General features: G+C 35.4%; 1 protein-coding gene across 5 annotated transcripts in view; it reads right to left on the bottom strand.

Annotated features, from left to right (window-relative positions):
* ADAMTS6 (ADAM metallopeptidase with thrombospondin type 1 motif 6) overlaps positions 1-19129 on the bottom strand; it is a 144338-nt gene that overhangs the window by 108514 nt on the left and 16695 nt on the right. For all 5 annotated transcript variants that reach the window (XM_030470371.1, XM_030470370.1, XM_030470372.1 and 2 more), the window contains one exon: positions 18533-18678. In XM_030470371.1, coding sequence (XP_030326231.1) covers positions 18533-18678 — 146 coding nt within the window. The remainder of the gene's footprint in view (positions 1-18532; positions 18679-19129) is intronic.

Here is a 19129-nt window from a genome sequence, read left to right as displayed (position 1 = left end):
ATAAGACATAGTTATGGTAGTAAAGATTTGATAATCAGGCTCTGTTAGGTGCAAGCTGGGGAGTGGAGGAATGAATTTATGGGGGGTGCTAAAACTATTTTCACACTAACACACAGAACGGTTCAGAGAAAAAAAAAAGCAAGTTATCCAGCAGCAATACTAATGAAGATTGAGACAAGCAAGAATGTAATAATTAAACAGAAATTTTGTCAGAATATGACAACTGATATTCTTGTTTTAATGAGCAGAAGTAGTCAGGATCAAGTCTATACTGTGTTTAAAAAAGGGAACTGTGAATAGACATGACCTAGGCACCTTAGTGACTCAGAGGGAAGAGTGCCATCTACTGAGTCAATAACTTTACTATAATAAAACCAACAAATCACATATTTGTCATGAAACAGAAAAGGAAGTTTTAAATTTAAAGAGTTTTCTAGCTCCTATCGAAAACCTAAAGCTTTTTTATTTTGAAATGTCACTGCAATTTATATGATTATGATTCTGTTTTTATACAAGTGAGCTACTGGTTTAGCCAAATTGATACTTATGCCTAAAATACTTTGAAAGAATTCTGATGCCTCTATTTATAAGTAATTTAAGAGCTTTAGCTTCCAAAGGGAAGATGTCACTTTCTGAATATTCTGTCTCTTTAAAATCCCTCACAGTTGGACATAAAACCATGATGATGATGAAAATCACACATCAAATTACATTTTGAAAAGTAGGCTTGCCTTTTTTTTTTTTCTTTTCTTTTTAAAAGATTCTCACATATGGGTTTAACTACATCGGAGGACAAAATATTGAATAATATGAAGAACCAATTACAGAAGATATTCTTAATATATCTGTCCTTTGGAATAATAAACTTACTGATAATCAACCTGCAACATATGAAAGCATACTTTTGCAGAAAAATTAACTCCTTCAAGAAGTATTACAGTTGTCAAAGAAAAATATGTGATCATTAAGTGTGTTCTGTGTCTCACTCTTCGCAAAGTATAGAAAAAACGTTTTTATCTACAGATTCCAAATTCTTTAATTTAAATTGCAGAACACAAGTTATTAGTTCTGGATGTCTGTGAACCAATTCCTACTGTGACCTTTATACATGTGAACAGTGTAGAATATACACCTGAAATCTAGTCAGTAAAAATTATTAGAAATGGAGCATAACCCGCATTGCCAGTATCTTTTTGAAAGGCACAGGTAGATCTTAAATTTTGTTTTAAATTTACCCTCAGAAATTACCTCCTCTTCAAAAAATACCTGTTGATACCATAGAAGCTCTAAAAAAAAAAAAAAAAAATCTCTATGATGTTTGTAAAGGCAATATATACAAGGAGTGAACTGATACTACGGTTCCTATTCTGAAATATTTAGGAGTATACACAGAAAATGTGATTTTGTCACTAAGTGCCCTAAGCTGCTATACCACACAAAAATCAAACTTTTATTTCCACCCAATACTCAACAGTTAATAAGCAATACAAGGGGGAAAAAAACCCCACATTACAAACTCATTCATAATTTAGATTCTGCAAGCTTCTAGACATTAAGAAATAGCTTTTATATGGACAATCCTTCCTTGTGAACAGTTTGCCTTCTACAAAGAACTCACATTACAGTAATTGAAAGATCTGATCAATCAGCTGGATATGGAGCTTAGACACCAGTACCTCTGCCAAAGTCTTCTGTCAGATTTGACAATTTTGACTACTGCATATTTGACAGAATCTCAATCTTACTTTATTTGCCAATAGTGTTTCTGAGAATAAGAACTCTTAAAACAAAAAAAACTTTCCACACTGGCAATTTAAAAAGCAGCAGCAGTCTTCAAAAGCGTTAGCCCTAAGGGGCTTTCATCAAGTTTGATGGAGGTGGAAACGTTGAAAAATTTTACAAAACAGCATGGTATAAAGATACTTTATTATTAAAAGCTCCACTAGGAAATTTTCACATATTTACTACAAATATAGCATAGTAAAGCAATAGGAAACTGCCTTACTGGAATCCCTGAAGCACCTAAAGGCTGTGCGAAGACTGTTACAGTACTTGCACAGCGTTCTCTTTCCAGTCCTTCAGCATACTCATTACATTTTTCAACCAAATAACTCAGCCACACTTGTGTTTTACTATCTTAGTGACAAAACACATTCAAATACATACAGATGACAGTTTACTCAAGTGTAATCCAGAGCAGATTTATTACAGGTATTTAAAAAAACAAAGAAAGGGTGGGGGGTGGGGGGGAAATCAGGTTTGTTTCCAAAGATTTCATCTGTGGAAAGCAAAACTTCAGACACCTCTGACCTTGTTTCTAAAGTTTCCTCCACAAAGCTCTATTTGAAAATATGAAGCAATCATGAGCTGGCAGTCTTGGATTTGACCTCACCACATGTAACAGGAAATTACTTGGTAACTATTTGGGAAAAATAGATGTGTGGAGTAGAAGACCATCAAGATTTTGAGAGCAACTATAAAATTATGTCTCATATAGCATTAAGGGAGTCTGTACTATTGAAAAACAAGTGTCTCTTAGGCTTGGTTTCAGCATATAAAACTGAAATAATCCCTAAGAACAATACATGCTGTGACAGCTTTAAAGGCAAAACGACAGTCAAAAAAGAGTAAAGAATCTTGGTTGATTATATAAATGAAACTACTTACCGACAGATTACGTTCTTCAAGATATAGTGTCCAAATGTACATTTTCATAAAAATCATACAACCAAAACAATTATTGACAGACAACCATTCTCTCTCTTCCTGCTCTGCACTGACGCGGAATGATTTCCACCCCCCTCCATAAACACACACACTCATACTGACCCACACCATTTTCTCTCATCTTCAAAACCCAGGGTGTACATACTGAAGAAGCAGAAAGGAAAATGGGAAAACATAGCACATCAGGATGATGCCCAGTAGATACAAGCAGTCATTTTGATTCTGTTTTGTAGTGCTGTCAATACACATCACCTTTATTATAGAGGACTTCAGCGCAGCACTAAGTTACTAGAGACTGTTCCCGGGATCCAGGGCAATAGTGACTGCATATCTCTACCCAGGAATGCATTCATCCAACCAATCCCACACAATCACCTAGTGCTCACAGTGAACGCGGATACCTGTCCCAGAGATGTCCAGCATGGAAATACTTTTCAACAAAGCTGCCACAGCAAGCATGGCAGAATTGGCTCTGAAGATTAAGGCAAGGCCTTCCCTAGCAGGCCATTATATTTTTGGTAATTTTTTACTAAACTGCTGCTACTTCAGATCTTTCAGCTATACAGGCAAGCAGCAGGGAAGCAGTTTGTTTTTAATGAGAAGTTTAGCCATATGCAAGTGAAACTCATTACACTGATTAAGTGAAAAAGGTTGTAACAAAAAAGGTAGCAGGCTAGGAGAAGGGAGGTTTGGCCTACTGAAAGAAGAAAATGTCCATCATCTCAACCTCGGGTAATTAAGGAGAGCGAGCTTGTGTTCATGAATGGGGAGGTCCTAGTCATACAATACAGATACACCTAGGTCAAGAAGTCTTTAACTGGGGTCCTTAGAGTACCTTTATATTATGTAAACATGCACAGGCAAGAATAATTAGCTAGGCCTGTCACTGTCAAATTATACTAAAGTGAGCTGGTTACAGCAGATCAAGCACTGCTATTTGACAATAATTAAATGAGGAAAGGGCAGATTGTTTGAAAGGTTGAAAGAGACTTGGGTCAATATGACCTGGAGCTTTCTATGTTAACAGTATAAAAATCCGTATATAAGCGTATATAGAACCGCTCTGTGCCAAGAAACAGAACTGCAAAAAAACTTACTTATTTTAAAATACTATATTAGTACAATATTCAACAGAAAAGCAAAAGTGAACATATCCCAGACAAGTGATTTAAGAAGCATTCTGTCCTCCACAAAGTTCAAGTATACATGCTTAACAGCTGAGGAAGAGACACCCACAAACACAGCATCTGATCCAGTAAACTATAGTTTACATAAGCATTTCTACTGACATCAAGGTTTCAATCCCATTTTCCTCCCGATTTTGCAGAGTTGCACCAGCCTTCACTGTATGAGACAGTAACGGCCTTTGCTCTGTTATGACTTTATAATCCCCTTTTCCTCCAAATATTACATTAAACTGCCACCTCACATATGCAAATATCTTTGATATTGTGGTATCAGACACAAAATAGTGTGGTTTTTTTCATTATACTCTTTTCCTTAGCTTGTATCGAGTTTTTAATCTGGCATGTTGTAAAGTACTTCATCTTCAAAAATCACAGTATTTGTTACACTAGAAACACTAATTCCAGAAAGTAAGTATTTGGCTGTGAGCTGGAAGAAACTACACACTGACACAGCAATGCTAAAAGACAACTTGGGGAAATAGCTCATCTCAAACCTATTATCTAAAAAACCTCAGAGATAAATTCCACCATATGCTTGCCATAAATAAATATAGTACTGTGTACAAAATACAAAATCCATGTACTTATATGAAGAAGGTTCACACTGTGAGGACTGACTGTACATTGTCTTTCTAAGTATGAAAATGTTTTCCCTCTGAGCTTCTCCACCGACTTTACAGACTGCACACTTTCTAACTAAATCCAGTCAAGGGACACCAGCATTTTCAAAGGTGAAGACAATGGTCTAGAAATACAAAGGTTGAATTTCCTTAATGAAATACCCTATGGGTATGGAAAGAATTTTGAATGAGAACAAGTCCCCCCTGCCAAATCTTCCACAACATTAGAGTAGCACAAGAACTAAACTCTCAGCAAAAGGGCCTAGATGAACCTTCAGCATCGTTAGCTAGATATATAAGTGAAGTAAGAGATATCTTTGAAATTAATTCAAGTAGTACTTTTATCTATTGTCTTAGAATTTAAAAAATAAAAATATTTCTAAAGTACACATGTATTTTACACTGCTATGGGTCTGTTTAACAATGGAGCATTCTATTTCCACAGATAAAGTGATTTTAGAAATAGGATACTGAAACACATCTGTATTACCAGTCCCACAAAACATTGCTCCAGACCACCTCACAGAAAATATTCCCATACAGCTGCACCAGACACTTGGGGAACAAGTGATTCAAGATCTGTACAGAAGAAGAATCTCTTTAACATGCAACAGGGGAGCAGAGGATGCATCTGAACCTCAGGGATAATGGAATAGCTTATGGCACACATGATTTGCAACATAAATATATCAGCAACAGTGACCTTTACCAGCTCAAAGTTAGACCACTGAAGTAGAAAAAATAATTTTGCAGGCTTAAAGAAAATACCATTAACATTCTTATTTTCCTTCCTAGTTCTACAAAGTCGTATTACTTGAACTAAAGTCACAACATCAGCATGGCAGGAAAAAATGGCAATCAAAGTCAGAAGAAATGCCTTTTGAAAAAAAAAAAAAACAAACCACCATGACATCACAAAATAAATCCCAGGCAGGCACAAAAGTTTTAGAGTGACATTCTGGTGTTTCAAGCTGAGGAACCCACAGAGGTTTGTTTGTCTGCTTGCTTGCTTGTTTTGAAGTGAGGAAAGTAAAAGAGGTTTGGCTGTTGTTCCCCACTTACACGTGCACACACACACAATGGTCTCTTGTTTCTTCCTCTCCCTCTCATACATTAAATCTAGTTGTTATCAGCCATAAGCAACAAAAAGAAAGTACTCTGCCCCCTGTATGGCCTAAATCCTTCAATATGATATACTCATGTAGGGTTGGGTTTTTTAATATATATAACTGTGCCTAGCCAAGTTAATATTTAAGGCACTTGGCATAAGCATTAGAGTTTGACTTATAGATCAAAATGCAGGACTGCAGCCACAGTAAATCCTCTTCCTGATAACTCACTAAACAGGACCACTTAAAAAGAAGTACAGACAAAGGAAGATAAAATTATATGTTATTCTGATGGCAGAATGGTCTTTTGGATGAGGCGGAGGAAGATGAAAATTTTAAAGCCAAAGAAGCCCCACTGTATAATATGTCTGATACCTAACAGCTAAACATTCTTAAATTTTGTTTTGTATTTTTTTTAATGGTCAGAACAGTAGTAATTTCTCCATGACACATAAAGAAACATCTAATTTAGTGAAATAAAACTGCTATATGTAACAAATGATGACTTTGCTGCAACTGTAATGCAGCACTGTGCTACCATTTAAAAAAAAAAAAAAAAAGTCGTATTGTGGTATAAAGAGTATTAGAGGAAATCTTAATCTTCAGGAAGCCAAATGCATACTGAAAAGAAATACTCCCCTCTCTAAAAGAATGCAGGTTCACCACTACATACTTTTTTCTTAAAACACTTGGTATATTCAGTGCTCGCCTGGATAAACTGTTTCAACTTAAAGCTTCTATAAACCATTAATAATAGAATATTTCAGTTGCAAGGGGACTACAATAATCATCTAGCCCAAAACAGCAAAGAAATAGAGAAGGAGGTACAAAGAGGAGGTACAGAGGGACTTCTGGTTCAAATTAAAGAATACTTTCACCATGGAGGATGAAAAGTAGGTAAGAAGAGACAGATGCAAAGGTGACAAAAAAACAAAAAACAAAACAAACAAAAAAAAAAAGTTATGTGGGTTTAGCTAGTTGAGAGTGGTCTTCGTAGGAGATTACTTGCTCTCTATACAAAAGTACAGCATACTTGAGGACTTACTCTGAGGTTACATGTCAGGTATTTAAAACACATAAAATAATTTTTAATCATGATTTTCAGCTTTCTTCCACTAATCAGACAAAACCAACCAACCCTGAGATAAGATTATATTGATAAAATTCACTATTGTGTGCTCAAAACTTAGGGACTGCTGGTAAATTTTGCAAGTCAAATTATCAGCAACAGCATATGTCGCAGTCTGAGTTGACAATACCCAATAGCTCCCTTCACTGGGTCTAGTATTTTCTGTTGCTAATGCCATGTTGCTGGAATTTACCATCCTAACTATATATGATAACACCTGTTAAAATAAAAGGTGCATGTCCCTACGCATTTTTCAATTTGTTGCACTTAGATAAAACTACACGTTTATATATAATATGCAAAACCTAAATATAAAAAAGGCTTCTTTAACATAAAAATATTTTTTATGCAGAAAAGTATTTTTCTGATTGTGATAAATAGCTGAAGCTGATCTTAACCATTGGTCCAATCTAGTTCCACAGCATTTATAGTTGAAAGCCACTTCTCTCTTGCTATATAATAGTTACAAAATGCAAGGGAGGAAAAGCATGTTAAATATTCACAGTATAGAGGATCTACACACTGTACTGTGCCAAAGCATCAAATATTAGAATACCTATCACTATTGACAAACTAACAATTTGACTCACTGAACAATACAAAATTGCTCTAGTAAGAATATTGCCTGTTAAAGACATGATCAGCCATTACTGAAACTAAGCTAACTGCAAGTAAATTTCAGGGATGGGAGGGAGAGGAAATCTTTATTACATTTATTAGCTTGAGGTACCACTACGGCATGTATCCCATGGTGGTATGCCCTGGCCATGTACACACAACAGCTTTTGGCTGTGCTCATGGGCTACTTTGATACAGTCTTGAAACACTATAAATAGTGGCATGTATATTAAGAGTTTAAACTAGGAGTGTCTAGGAATTCATGCAGTGCCTTGTGGACAATTGAGGACCAGTGATCTATGAAAGATATTTATTATGCAGTATTACAAGAGATTTTTTTTTTTTTTTTAATTTGTTAATGCTGTAATTGCTGGCTGTATTAGCTTAGCCAGTAGAAATACAGCTAGTACAGGTGAAATTATTACAAGTATGAAAATTTTCAAGCATAGAAATACGTACAAGATAGAGCATAAAAAAGTAGAAATTGTTACGTTTGCTAAGTATATTCCCATTTGCAGTATTTCCATGTGCTACAGTTCACCTGCTGATAACAGGTCAGTGTGGCAGCAGAGAACAGGAAACAAACAATGGTACAAAATAGCATATAAAAGAGCAAATTTACACAAGACTTGCTAGTTGTTGAACATGTTTTCAATTTCATGTTTAATACTTTACAGTTGGCTAAACCACTGTTCCTTCATATGCTGTTGTAATAAATGGCTTGACCAGAATTTCAGTTAGTTTTCAGTGTTACCTCAGTGTTTGTATTTCAGCAACCATATTTTTCAGTGTTTACTTCATAAAAGAAAGACTGTGAACCACATCTTCAGAGAAGTAAAAGTGTTAGTTAAGAAAATAATTAAGAATGCAACATGGGTGGTAATCTAAATATGCCACACGTAAACCGATGTGATTTCTTAATTTTCTTCACCAAATTTCTTATTCATTACAAAGGTTTCATTTTAGTTGAAAGCAAAGAAAGTTTTATTTCATTTGTGTTTAAATCAAAAATTTATCTGTTGTTTAGCAGATCTGATTTCAAAATCAACTTTAGCACCAGTTAACCAAGCACATGAGATCAAGCCAGCATGGCAATTACAACAACATTCAAGTATGGTGTTTTTAACTTTGGATTTTTACTTTACTTCCCTTCATCCAGTTCTGTCAGAATTTTAATAGCCTTTTAAGGTACATTTCATCATATATCATGAAAGTGAAACTGAACAGCTACAACTGCGTACATGAACTACAACGTATTTTTTTACTTGGGACAATTCTGTAATACCCTCTGCTCCTGCCTATTCACCTATTCACACCTGTTCTTTGACTGGAAAATTTCCAGACGTTTCTTTTCAAGTGTCACATATTTGCTGTAAATTCACTAACAAAGCACAAAAGAAAAAAAAACCCTAAACAAAACCAAATCACCAACTTTAAGTGCTAATTACTTTGGAAAGTATTTTTAACATGCTGAATAAGCTAAAAATTAGTTAGGAAGAGATCTATCTCTATGCAAACTGGCTGTTTATAAAAGCAGTAAATTTAATACAGAAATAGGTACAAGTTCAGAGAAAATACCATCTCCAATTTAAAAAAGGTTAAGACTCTTGTGCACCTAACTTCATTAATCCACATTTCAAAGAGGCGAGATATTTCAAGAAGTTTTTAAGTAGCATGGAACCAACAGTGCTCACTTTAGGTTTTATATGAGTATCTGCATAATTAAAATGAACAAGCTATGAACTCAAATTGAAATCTTGTCTAGATCCTACTGAAATAATGGGCATGCTGTCCTTGACCTTAAAGCATAAACAATCATGCCTTTCATTAGGACAGATTGGTGTAAACTAGCAGAAACTGAATACTGAATACTGAAATTAAATAGGTATGATGTTGCCACTAAAAGAATTAATTTACAACCTGTGTCCTAACTAAAAACACTTTTTAATACATTCGTATACATAAGTAATCTAATAAAATATAACTATGAAGTTGAGCTAGTAGTCCAGATGGAGTTTAAAATGCAAAGAAAACATGAATATGTGGTACATACTCATGTGTGGTAAGAGACAGAATTTATGCAACCGATCACAGACAAAATTCCAAATCCAAACTTGGTGAAAAACCAGGCTAGAAATTGGCCTAATATGCTTTTCTGGATTGTTAAGCACGAGAAGCACAGCTACTCACTTGCATATGACTGCTGGTCATTGTAATTTGTGAAAAGAACAACAGCTCCGATACTGTACTTAAGCACTGGGGGGAGGGGGAGGAAATTAAGAGAAGAATGCCAGGATTCTACTCAGACTACTAAGAAAAATTGAAAATGAGAGATTTTTAGACAAGTCTATGTTCTTTATTTAAAAAAAAAAAAAAAAGAAAAAGAAAAAAAGAAAAAAAAAGAAAAAAAAAAAAAATTAAGGCAAAATATGACATTTCAAACTGCTAGAAAGCCCTTCCTCAGATATCTGGCCAAGCAGTAACTGAGTGTTCTAACAGATACCCCCAAGTATTACCACCAAACATTTCCTGGAAAAACTATCATTTGAATAGTTTTATGACCCTTTGTGCAACTCAGAAGGTAAATGCCTGGAGGAAAAAAAAAAAAAAAAAAAGGGCAGAAAAAAACAGAGCATACAAAAGGATTTTTCATTGATATTTTTTTCTTCTGTAGTAACTCTAGTGCATAAAAGGAAGTGTTTTATTTGTAAACTTCAGGCATTAATATACCATTACTATGAACAGCAAATGTAGTTTTATATTTTGTGGATTTATTATAATGTATTTTTAATTACCGAAGGTTTCATTGTCTTATTTAGAGGAAACCTTTAACAGGGGGCAGTAAGGAGCTGCACAGCCCATGCTGTGTGCTGGTATATATTCTCAAGTTTTCCAGTCCAAGAAATCATTAGTTGTGTAACCAGTGAGCACATCTTAACAGATGCTTGTGAGATTACCCTCAAAATTTCTGTGTTCAATTGAGATAGGAGAATATTATTTGTCTTTTTACTCACTATCAAGTATTTCAATCAATCTACCAAAAAAAAAAAAAAAAAAAAAAGTTAAAGAAAACAGCTTTCAGACTTGAAGTCTCCAGTCAGAGCATGAAAGTCTCAGCTTTACTGCATGACACTGGTCACTCTTCTGGATTTGGTATTATATAAAACATTTTGAACACATTTTGTGCGTCTGGAATGGATTAGTAACTCTGGGTATACCTTATACCTTTTCCACCCTTCCACCCTCACAGACTCAACTTTTATAAACTGAATCAGAATACATATCTTCTAACTAACCAACTGTAAAACGTGAGTCAGCTAATGGCATCAGAAATTAAAAATAACAGCCTTTTTATTGATTAGAAAACATTCCACTCACACAGTGTGCTTGTTAATTAGCTGCAAATCACCTGCTGGTTGACATTTGCCATGCAATAAGCAGTTTTTCAGATTCACATTCTAGCTACTTTACTGTTCCATGTGAGTTCCCTCAAATCCCACAGAGTCTATTTGATTCCTTTCAGCTACAAAATCTAGGTATAAATTTTAAAGATATAATTTACACTAACCTCCTCCCCCAAAAAACCCCAGAAAATTCACAGCCAAGAGTGAAAACCTGAACATTTCAGACCTTACTCTGTTAATGTGGAATGGAGGAACAAAAAAAACCCCATCCAACCAGTAAGTGTCTAATTGTCACATAAAGCGGAATTATGCAATATATCAACTGATTTTATATTTTTCTTTATTGCCTGTGTTATCTAATTTGACTTTTCTACCACCATTTCACAACTTAAAGCCTCTCAGCTCACAGAAAGACACACAGAAAATCAATAAGGGAGAATTCTCTACTGAAATCTTTGTATATGTTTTCCCCACCCCAAACAGGCAGTGTTTGCAATCTTTGAACATGGCTCTAGACCCATATGTACGTAAAACAAATCATCTACACACAGACCCTGTAATGCTGTAATGGCTCACAGTTGTTACACTGAATTTCTCAGGCACAGCATCTTTTTTATCAGTCTTAGGGTTGTCATTCCAAAGAATATGTCTATAGGATAGTGAACACCCACAAAATGTTTCCGACACAAGAGTAACAACTGTGGTACCTGTGCCGTATCTAGCAACATACTGATTTTGTCAGTGGTCAGTAGCAGGTCTCCAAAAAGGAGTGTAAGGAACATGACATAAAGGAACCCTAATACAAATATCCCTATTATACAAAGCAGTGTGCAAAAATATCAAATACCTTACTTTCCTCAACCTGCTGAGGTAGAGTCCTAGCACATTTCAAATTTGCTTGGTTGGGGTTTTTTCCACAGACCTACTGTTGAATATGCATATAGATTTTTCACTTATACCCCTTAAATTCCCTGAAAATAAAGAGCCATGGGGAATTCAGTGTTAATATTTGCAAAGTGGGTTCTTTGAATTCTAAGTATCTGCAGAGACAGAGATTAAGGGCAACATATATATCTCAGCTTTTCAGCACACTCTCTCAGAGAAGTAATCTTATACGTAGTCTCCAGGACACTAAGTCAATGAACAATCTTACCAATTCTGCACAAAAATCAACTAAGGAAAAACAGCCTCCTGTCAGGGGCTTAAATTCACTGCAAGGAACTCCAGTAGAAGGTGGTGAAGGGCTGAATAAAAAACAAGGGTGAAAACTGCTTAATTGACTGAGAATCAAGGAACTAAGAAGCAAACAAATACAACTGACATTGGAATTCTTGAAATCAGAGCCCTTCTTATTAAAGGAGGAAAAAAAACACAGGATGAGGATCAAAGACAGAGTTTCACAGGAACAGAAATGCTCTGGATGTCCAGATTTATTGGACGAGGCTAGGAAATTGTCCTGACAGAGCAGCGTGAGAGTGCCTCGTATAGAAAAGAAATCTTTGCAACAAGTTAAGAAGCCCAGAAAAAAGTGGAAAAGTGCCTCAAGAGAAGAAGCATAACAATCTTGGACCTGCAGGAGGAAAGGAATGTGCAGAGTTCTGGCTGGCCCTACCTCACTACCAAATGCCTTAACTAGTACAGAACCTGATGGGGACTTGTTGTTGCAGAGTAAGAGTGTATTACTACACTATAAGCAACTGACACATAAAAGGGCAACTGTGTCCATAAAATATATTTCCTTTTAGAACTGGTATCGGGACCATGCAACTACCAAAATCATCCCTGGCTGCCTAAAACCCCTTTACGTTATAAAAAAATGAAAGGCATGATTGTGGTCAGCTCTACACAGGTATGTAAAATGAAACAAGAAACTTTTTGCCCCTCTCGAGTATCTACAGCAATGCCAGAAACATTGCAGTTCTTTAGATTACAAACCACAAGACTTACAGGAGTTTAGGATTGTTGCCATTTACATATACCTTCTGCCCCCTTAGAAAAACTGGCAGCACTGCCCTGCATAGGGAATACATACCTCACAGACATATGAAAGACAGTATACCTTGCCCATGAGGGCACATGTATGAGGGAATGACTAACTGAAGCATTGTGAAGTTAACCTTGCACATATACAATAAACATAAAGGAGTTCTGTAAAATTTCTCTCCTTGAAAGATTTGAAAAATCCACCAATTGTGTAATAATGCTAATGCTTCCCGTATGGGCTTCAGCAGTGTTGCCACAGACATGCTGCATACTAAGACTAGGGTTAATGCTAACAACAGCCATACCACACTGCTTAGCAATACACTTAATTAGAAGTATGGTGGTACCTGGCAAAAATACAAGAGCCTGTATTAAGACAGAGCTCATTCACTGTCTCACAAAATTTAGTATTTACAAGCGCATTTAAAACCCAGAGAAACAGAAATATAATACCATCTGAGGTACTGAACATTTTTTATGACACCAGTCTAATCTACCAATCAAGGCTTAATTAGTAAAAACATCTTACAGTCCTGATTCTTTATTCAAGCAAATAAAGATTCCTCCAGAGTACATTAGTTCAGTGGGACTGTGGAATAAATTCTTGCTAAAGCAGTAAATCACTCATAAAACTATCTCAAGTAATCTCTAATCCAAGTGGAACATCTTCAAATATAAAAATCCCTTAAGTCATTAATTTCAGAAGTGGTATCTAAATAAGTGCATCTCTAACAGTATACCAGAGAGAAGAGGGGTTACAGCCTCAAACCCAAAACTTAATTAAGTTTTTTGCCATATATTCCTATAAAGGCACTGTGGATGCATCAAAGAGATCTTAATGTTTTTGTCAAACATAGTGGATTTGGTTTTCTTTTTTAAAAAAACATACACCAAACTCTTGGTATATGATGCTACCAACAGGAGAGTATGTTTCATGCAATGACTTTTGAGAAGTACTATCTCTTTAAGGAAGAAAAGTTTCAAATGTTTCTCTGTTTAAAACATTTGGATCTCAGAGACCAAGTTCTGCCTCGTTAGAGATACATACATACACACATATATAGGGGCATCTCAATTTCCCCTGAAACTTTCCCCTCCATGGGCTGTCTGATATGCCTTTTGCTTCATCTCTGACACACCAGGAGGCAAATTAATAGCTGTGGATCTTCCCTCTCAGCAGGAAAAGACTGTTACTGCAAAGTTTAGCGAGTCAGTCACATGTAATTTGGAAAAACAACTATTTAGTACCTGAAAAAAACCAAAATTCTTGAGCTATAAAAAAATACAGTACTAGAGAGCTTTTAGGGTGTAAAAGGTAAAAAAGGGGGGGAGGGCTTTTTTTCCCTTTTTTTTTTTTTTTTTTGCCTTTCTTGTCCCCTCTCCCCCCATTTTCTTCACCCGTGTTACGAAGTGGAACCTAGAATGCAACCCTCAGGCCCTTAACACCCTGTGCAGGTGCACAGGACAAGGAATAGTTTTGTTCACAATGTATATGCTTCCAAATTAACCTAGGTATTGCTGAGGAATTCCATAATTCCTATTTTATGATTCATAAGATCAAGAGGAAGAAGCAACTGACTGAAATGGAAGTGAAGCTTCAAAAATAAGTATTGACACCATAGTATGCATTGTGACCTCTAAAGTTTTGTATTTTTAAGGTAAATTATGAAGACTATTTCTTAAGGAGTTTCTGAAGAAACAAGAAGAGGAAGTAGGCTACCAGTGAAGGTTAAACAAACAAACAAACAAGCAAATAAACAAGAAGGAGGATTCACAAGGAAGAATATACAGAGACTCTCAAAACTTACACTGAGTTAAAATGACAAATCTGAGAATCTGACCTGAGATTATCACATAAGTGACGCAGGAATACGGGAACCAAACGCAAAGACTACTTTTTGGCTACCAAAAGACTTGAGATAAGAGAATCATGTAAGTTTTTATCCTACTTTTATTAATTTGTAATATGAAAGAATTTTAAGGATCCACTTGAAGAAGTCACTTCATGGAAAAAAGAAGACACTGTCTTATCAGCATTACATTATTAATCAACTTCAAAATGAAAACCTGTGTGCTTAGTGTTTTACTTTCACCTGCCCCCAAGAAATCAATTTAGACAATTACAGGATAAAATATTAAAATCTGAGACTTAAATATAGTATCAAACAGAAAAAACTCTAGGTGAAATTTCAAAGAGCAAGCACGATACTAAAAAAAAAAGTCTCATTGTTTTAGAACATTAATTCAGTCACAGCTTTATCTTGAAATAACATTAAGCACTTAAGACTCAGAAAATAAAAACAAAAGTTCCATAAATTAATAAAAGGAGGCAAAAGATAGCAACACACATAAAAGTATTATCGGTGTTCTGGTAACTGCTGTTCTTTTTACACAAAGCCACCAAATATCCCAAGACTCTTTAGTAAGCCCTCTGTATAATGCCTACTATCTACCCTTGGGTTCCCATTATCCCAATTTCAGGGATGCTCAGAAGCTCCCTAGTGAAACTGAAGGAAGATGCTTCTGCTGACAACAGTACCAGGAAATGTTCCTGCTAATTATAATGCTCACCATAGCGAGTTGAGAATGCACGTTATTCCTGTTAGCACGTTTGTGCGAGTAATATCCTATTTCTATCACCACAATTTTGCTCTTCTAATTGGGAATAGGGCTCTTACTTGGCCCAGTCTCTTACCTGCCTTAACTATTTTTATCAGTAAAGAGGTTTTCTGTGATCCCCTACCTGCTCAGTAAAATAAGCACTCTGCAGGGTGCCTGCACGGCCACAACAGAGAAACCCATACACCAGGCACTCTGAACACAGGCAGGCTCTTGTCCAAAGACCACTAGCTTAGCAGGCACAGCAATGTCTCCACAGGACTTAGTAGATTAGCTTGGCACACCTCCATGCCAGGGAGGCTACTTGGCTTTAGCATGCAACTAGTTTAGGGCACAAGAGTCTGTCTGCTTATCCATTGCTTCCTGGAAAACATGGTTTTAATCAACACAGAACTACTCATAGCGTTGAACTGAAACTTTCCTACTTTCCATAATACCCACAATGACCAAAAATGGTTCCAGTGTCGAATTCAATTAAAACATAATTACCACACACACAATAGAGCAGCATCAGTGGGACTGATTCAGGAAACTGTTTTCAAAAAAATACTATACTGGCTAAGAAATAACTTAGTATTTCGTAGTACAGGTTCAAATTCCTTCAAGAAGAAGAGGTTACTGAAGACCTCTCCAACACACTGGGAGTTTAAAGCACTGTAGCTATACCCTTCTTTTTCACATAGAATGCATTAACTCTAGTTCATCGGGTGAAAGATCAAAAATAGAAGGAAAATAAGCATGTTAACACTTCAGTAATTCATTTATAATTATGGGTTTACATGTTTATCTTAATATAAATTTACCTTCACCCATTCCAACCTAAAAAAAAAAAAAAAAAAAAAAAAGAGAAATCTATTCTTCACATATGCTGATATATTTTATCAGTAAGAGCCACGATAGCTAGCAGTTTCAGTAAAAGCCTGATTGATTCAAACTGATTAGGAATTATTATTAGAAATTACAAGTATTATAGTAAATAAATGAATGCAAGCACTCTACTGTGAAAGCATATATACCTAAACTTAAATGTGCAGTGATGTTATAAAGGTAGTATTACTAGCCTGCAGATACTACACTGAGACACTTTGTTGATTTCAAACATAGGTAAATACTTAGAAGTGTAAACTTCTTAAAAGTAAACTTGGAAGTTATCTTTATACTATATATGTCCTTTATAATTATGTCCTTTTTAAAAGATAGCACAGAATCATAGAATGGTTTGGGTTGGAAAGGACCTTAAGATCACCTAGTTCCGACCCCCCTGCCATGGGCAGGTACACCTCACACGAGACCATGTTGTCCAAGGCCCTATACAAGTCCTAAAGAAACTGCAGCATACTTAAATAATTACTAGAAATAATGAAGAATAAAATAAGTCCTTAATATTTACTACTTCTTGCTGAAAAATCTTAATTTTCAATGGGTATTATTCATGTTCTCTGAAAACTTGCTCCTTTTGCAGTTTAAGGCCTGCAAGTTAGCATTGACTTAAGCCTTTGTCTGGAACACAGAACTGTTTATAACTGTGCTGGGAACATCCCACCAGAACAGGGAAGCCAGTACAAAATATACAGTAATAAAACATATTAAAGCACAACAGTGAAAAAAAATAAACAACTGTGCTTTGCAGTGGCAGAATAACACTAACAAAACGTCAAGTTATTCAGCCGTAACAGTAAAATACAGTGTTGCCAACACAGCTTACACATATATATTGGGGGGCTTCAACTGCCACATACCAACATATCACCTATGGATTACACTTTTTCACTGACTGCCTAAATTACAACAGTGAAAGCTTAATGTGTATGTAGCACAGCTGTAAAGAAGTATTTCATTTCGCATGTGCACAGCCCTAGTGAAGGAATTCCTTGTATGCAAAAAAATGGAGCATAAATGAAGGCCTTTCTGAAAAAAATCAAGATCTTTGAATAGAACCATATTTTATTTTCAATTTCATTCTATTTATTTCTATTAGGGACTTTAATATTAGTTTCTAAAAATTCTTGGACTGTAACAGCTGTCTAAATCACTCTGGCATTTAAATATTTTAATTGTCACTACATAGTATTAATGACCACACATAACAACTATATTTGAAATATGAATGCAAAAATACATACAAGTAATTAATTAGCTTTTTGTTCCTCTCAAAAAAACAGTTGTTCCTTATGCAAAGCAAAACCAACAAAAACCATCCATCTCCCCCCCCCCCAAAAAAATAGCCACTTTTACACCTTTTGCACAAAATTCCAGAAAAGATCCATTATTTTAATCACTATTTGAAACTTTCTGCAGTGAACACAATGTTTCCACAAAAAGGTCACACTGTCCTGGAAAGCAGAAACTATCCTAAAAAGATCCTAATCCAAATATGTGCTGCTGCACCTGCTGCTATTTAAACAAAACAGAAAAGAATACATAGTATCTTAAACAATGGGGAAACCGATCTCCTAATAAAGCATAGTTGCCTACCCGTAACTGCAAACGACAAACAGGAACACATTTATCAGGATTGCAAGATTACAGTGCAAGCTTTGTTGAACTGATCACAGGAACGGTGGAACAGAAGCGGACAAATGGGGATATACGCAGGCTTTGAAACTGCCTATTAAAACTGTCAGTTCTCATCTTAATTAAGCATTATAAATCAAAACAGCTACAAAGCAGGTTCTCACATTGCCTGAATCTGCAAGAACCTGTTTTTCAGCAGAAATACTATTACAGCAGTTGAGGCTCTGGCTTGAAATTCTTACAAAAAACGTTACATATGGTTAACAAAACATATTCCATACTGTTTTGTTCTCCATAACCTTATGAATTATTTTTAATTATGAAAGTATAAAATGTTCAATAGGATCCATCTGTTCTACTGGGATACTCTGCATTGGCAATTATGAATTTAAAATAGCAGCAGAAGAAAGTAACCTGCAGATCTTACTTTCCCAACTCTTAATCTATAGTTTAATAGTCTTAAGATGTAGTTAAGCCAAGCCATCTATTACTTTTCCTTCTCTTAAGATTACCTACCAATTATATTATTTTACAACCAGTCCATATATATATATATGCTAAGAACAAGAAGCTACAGAAATAAAATAGAATAAAATAAACACAATACTTATAATGACCATACCTAGTAATAAGAACCGCATTATCATGGTGGGCAATCCCATTTTCTGGAATGGTGTTTCCATCACTTTGGTGAGAGAGAATGGATTTCTGCCACTTACAGAAGCTATCGAGGGACTTGTCTGCATGGTGGTTTATCTCCAAGTTTGGCTGCAATACAACATGCATACCAGAAATGTTCCAAACAAATTACTAAGGTCAGTTGTTAAGCCTTTTGAAAACTAAAATGGGACTATAATTAGAAGCAGTGGTTTCTAGGAATAAACTCTTCTTGCCAAATTTTATCTCTGTAAAATTCGACCCCAAGTTCAGCTGTGTATTACTGAACAGTCATTCCTTCTGCTCCAACTTTAATAATGATTATGTGCATACAAAAAGGAAAAAAAAAAAGAGAAAATAAAAATTAAAAAAAAAAAACCCTGGCATCCCCGAAAGTGTATTAATATTCACCTGAAGTAGAACAGATATCTTTGAGATGATACATGAGGAATATTCCTTCGAACTGTTTCGTCTTGATTAAAGTAGTGAAAGATTACAAGATAGATTTTGTACTCAGATGCAGCCATTTCAAGAAATAATTAAATGAGATCTATATTAAACA

Source organism: Strigops habroptila, chromosome Z (assembly GCF_004027225.2).
Source record: "Strigops habroptila isolate Jane chromosome Z, bStrHab1.2.pri, whole genome shotgun sequence".
In the NCBI taxonomy this organism is placed as follows: domain Eukaryota; kingdom Metazoa; phylum Chordata; class Aves; order Psittaciformes; family Psittacidae; genus Strigops; species Strigops habroptila.
The sequence above is the reverse complement of the archived record's forward strand: the minus strand, read 5'-3'. Positions and strand labels throughout refer to the sequence as shown.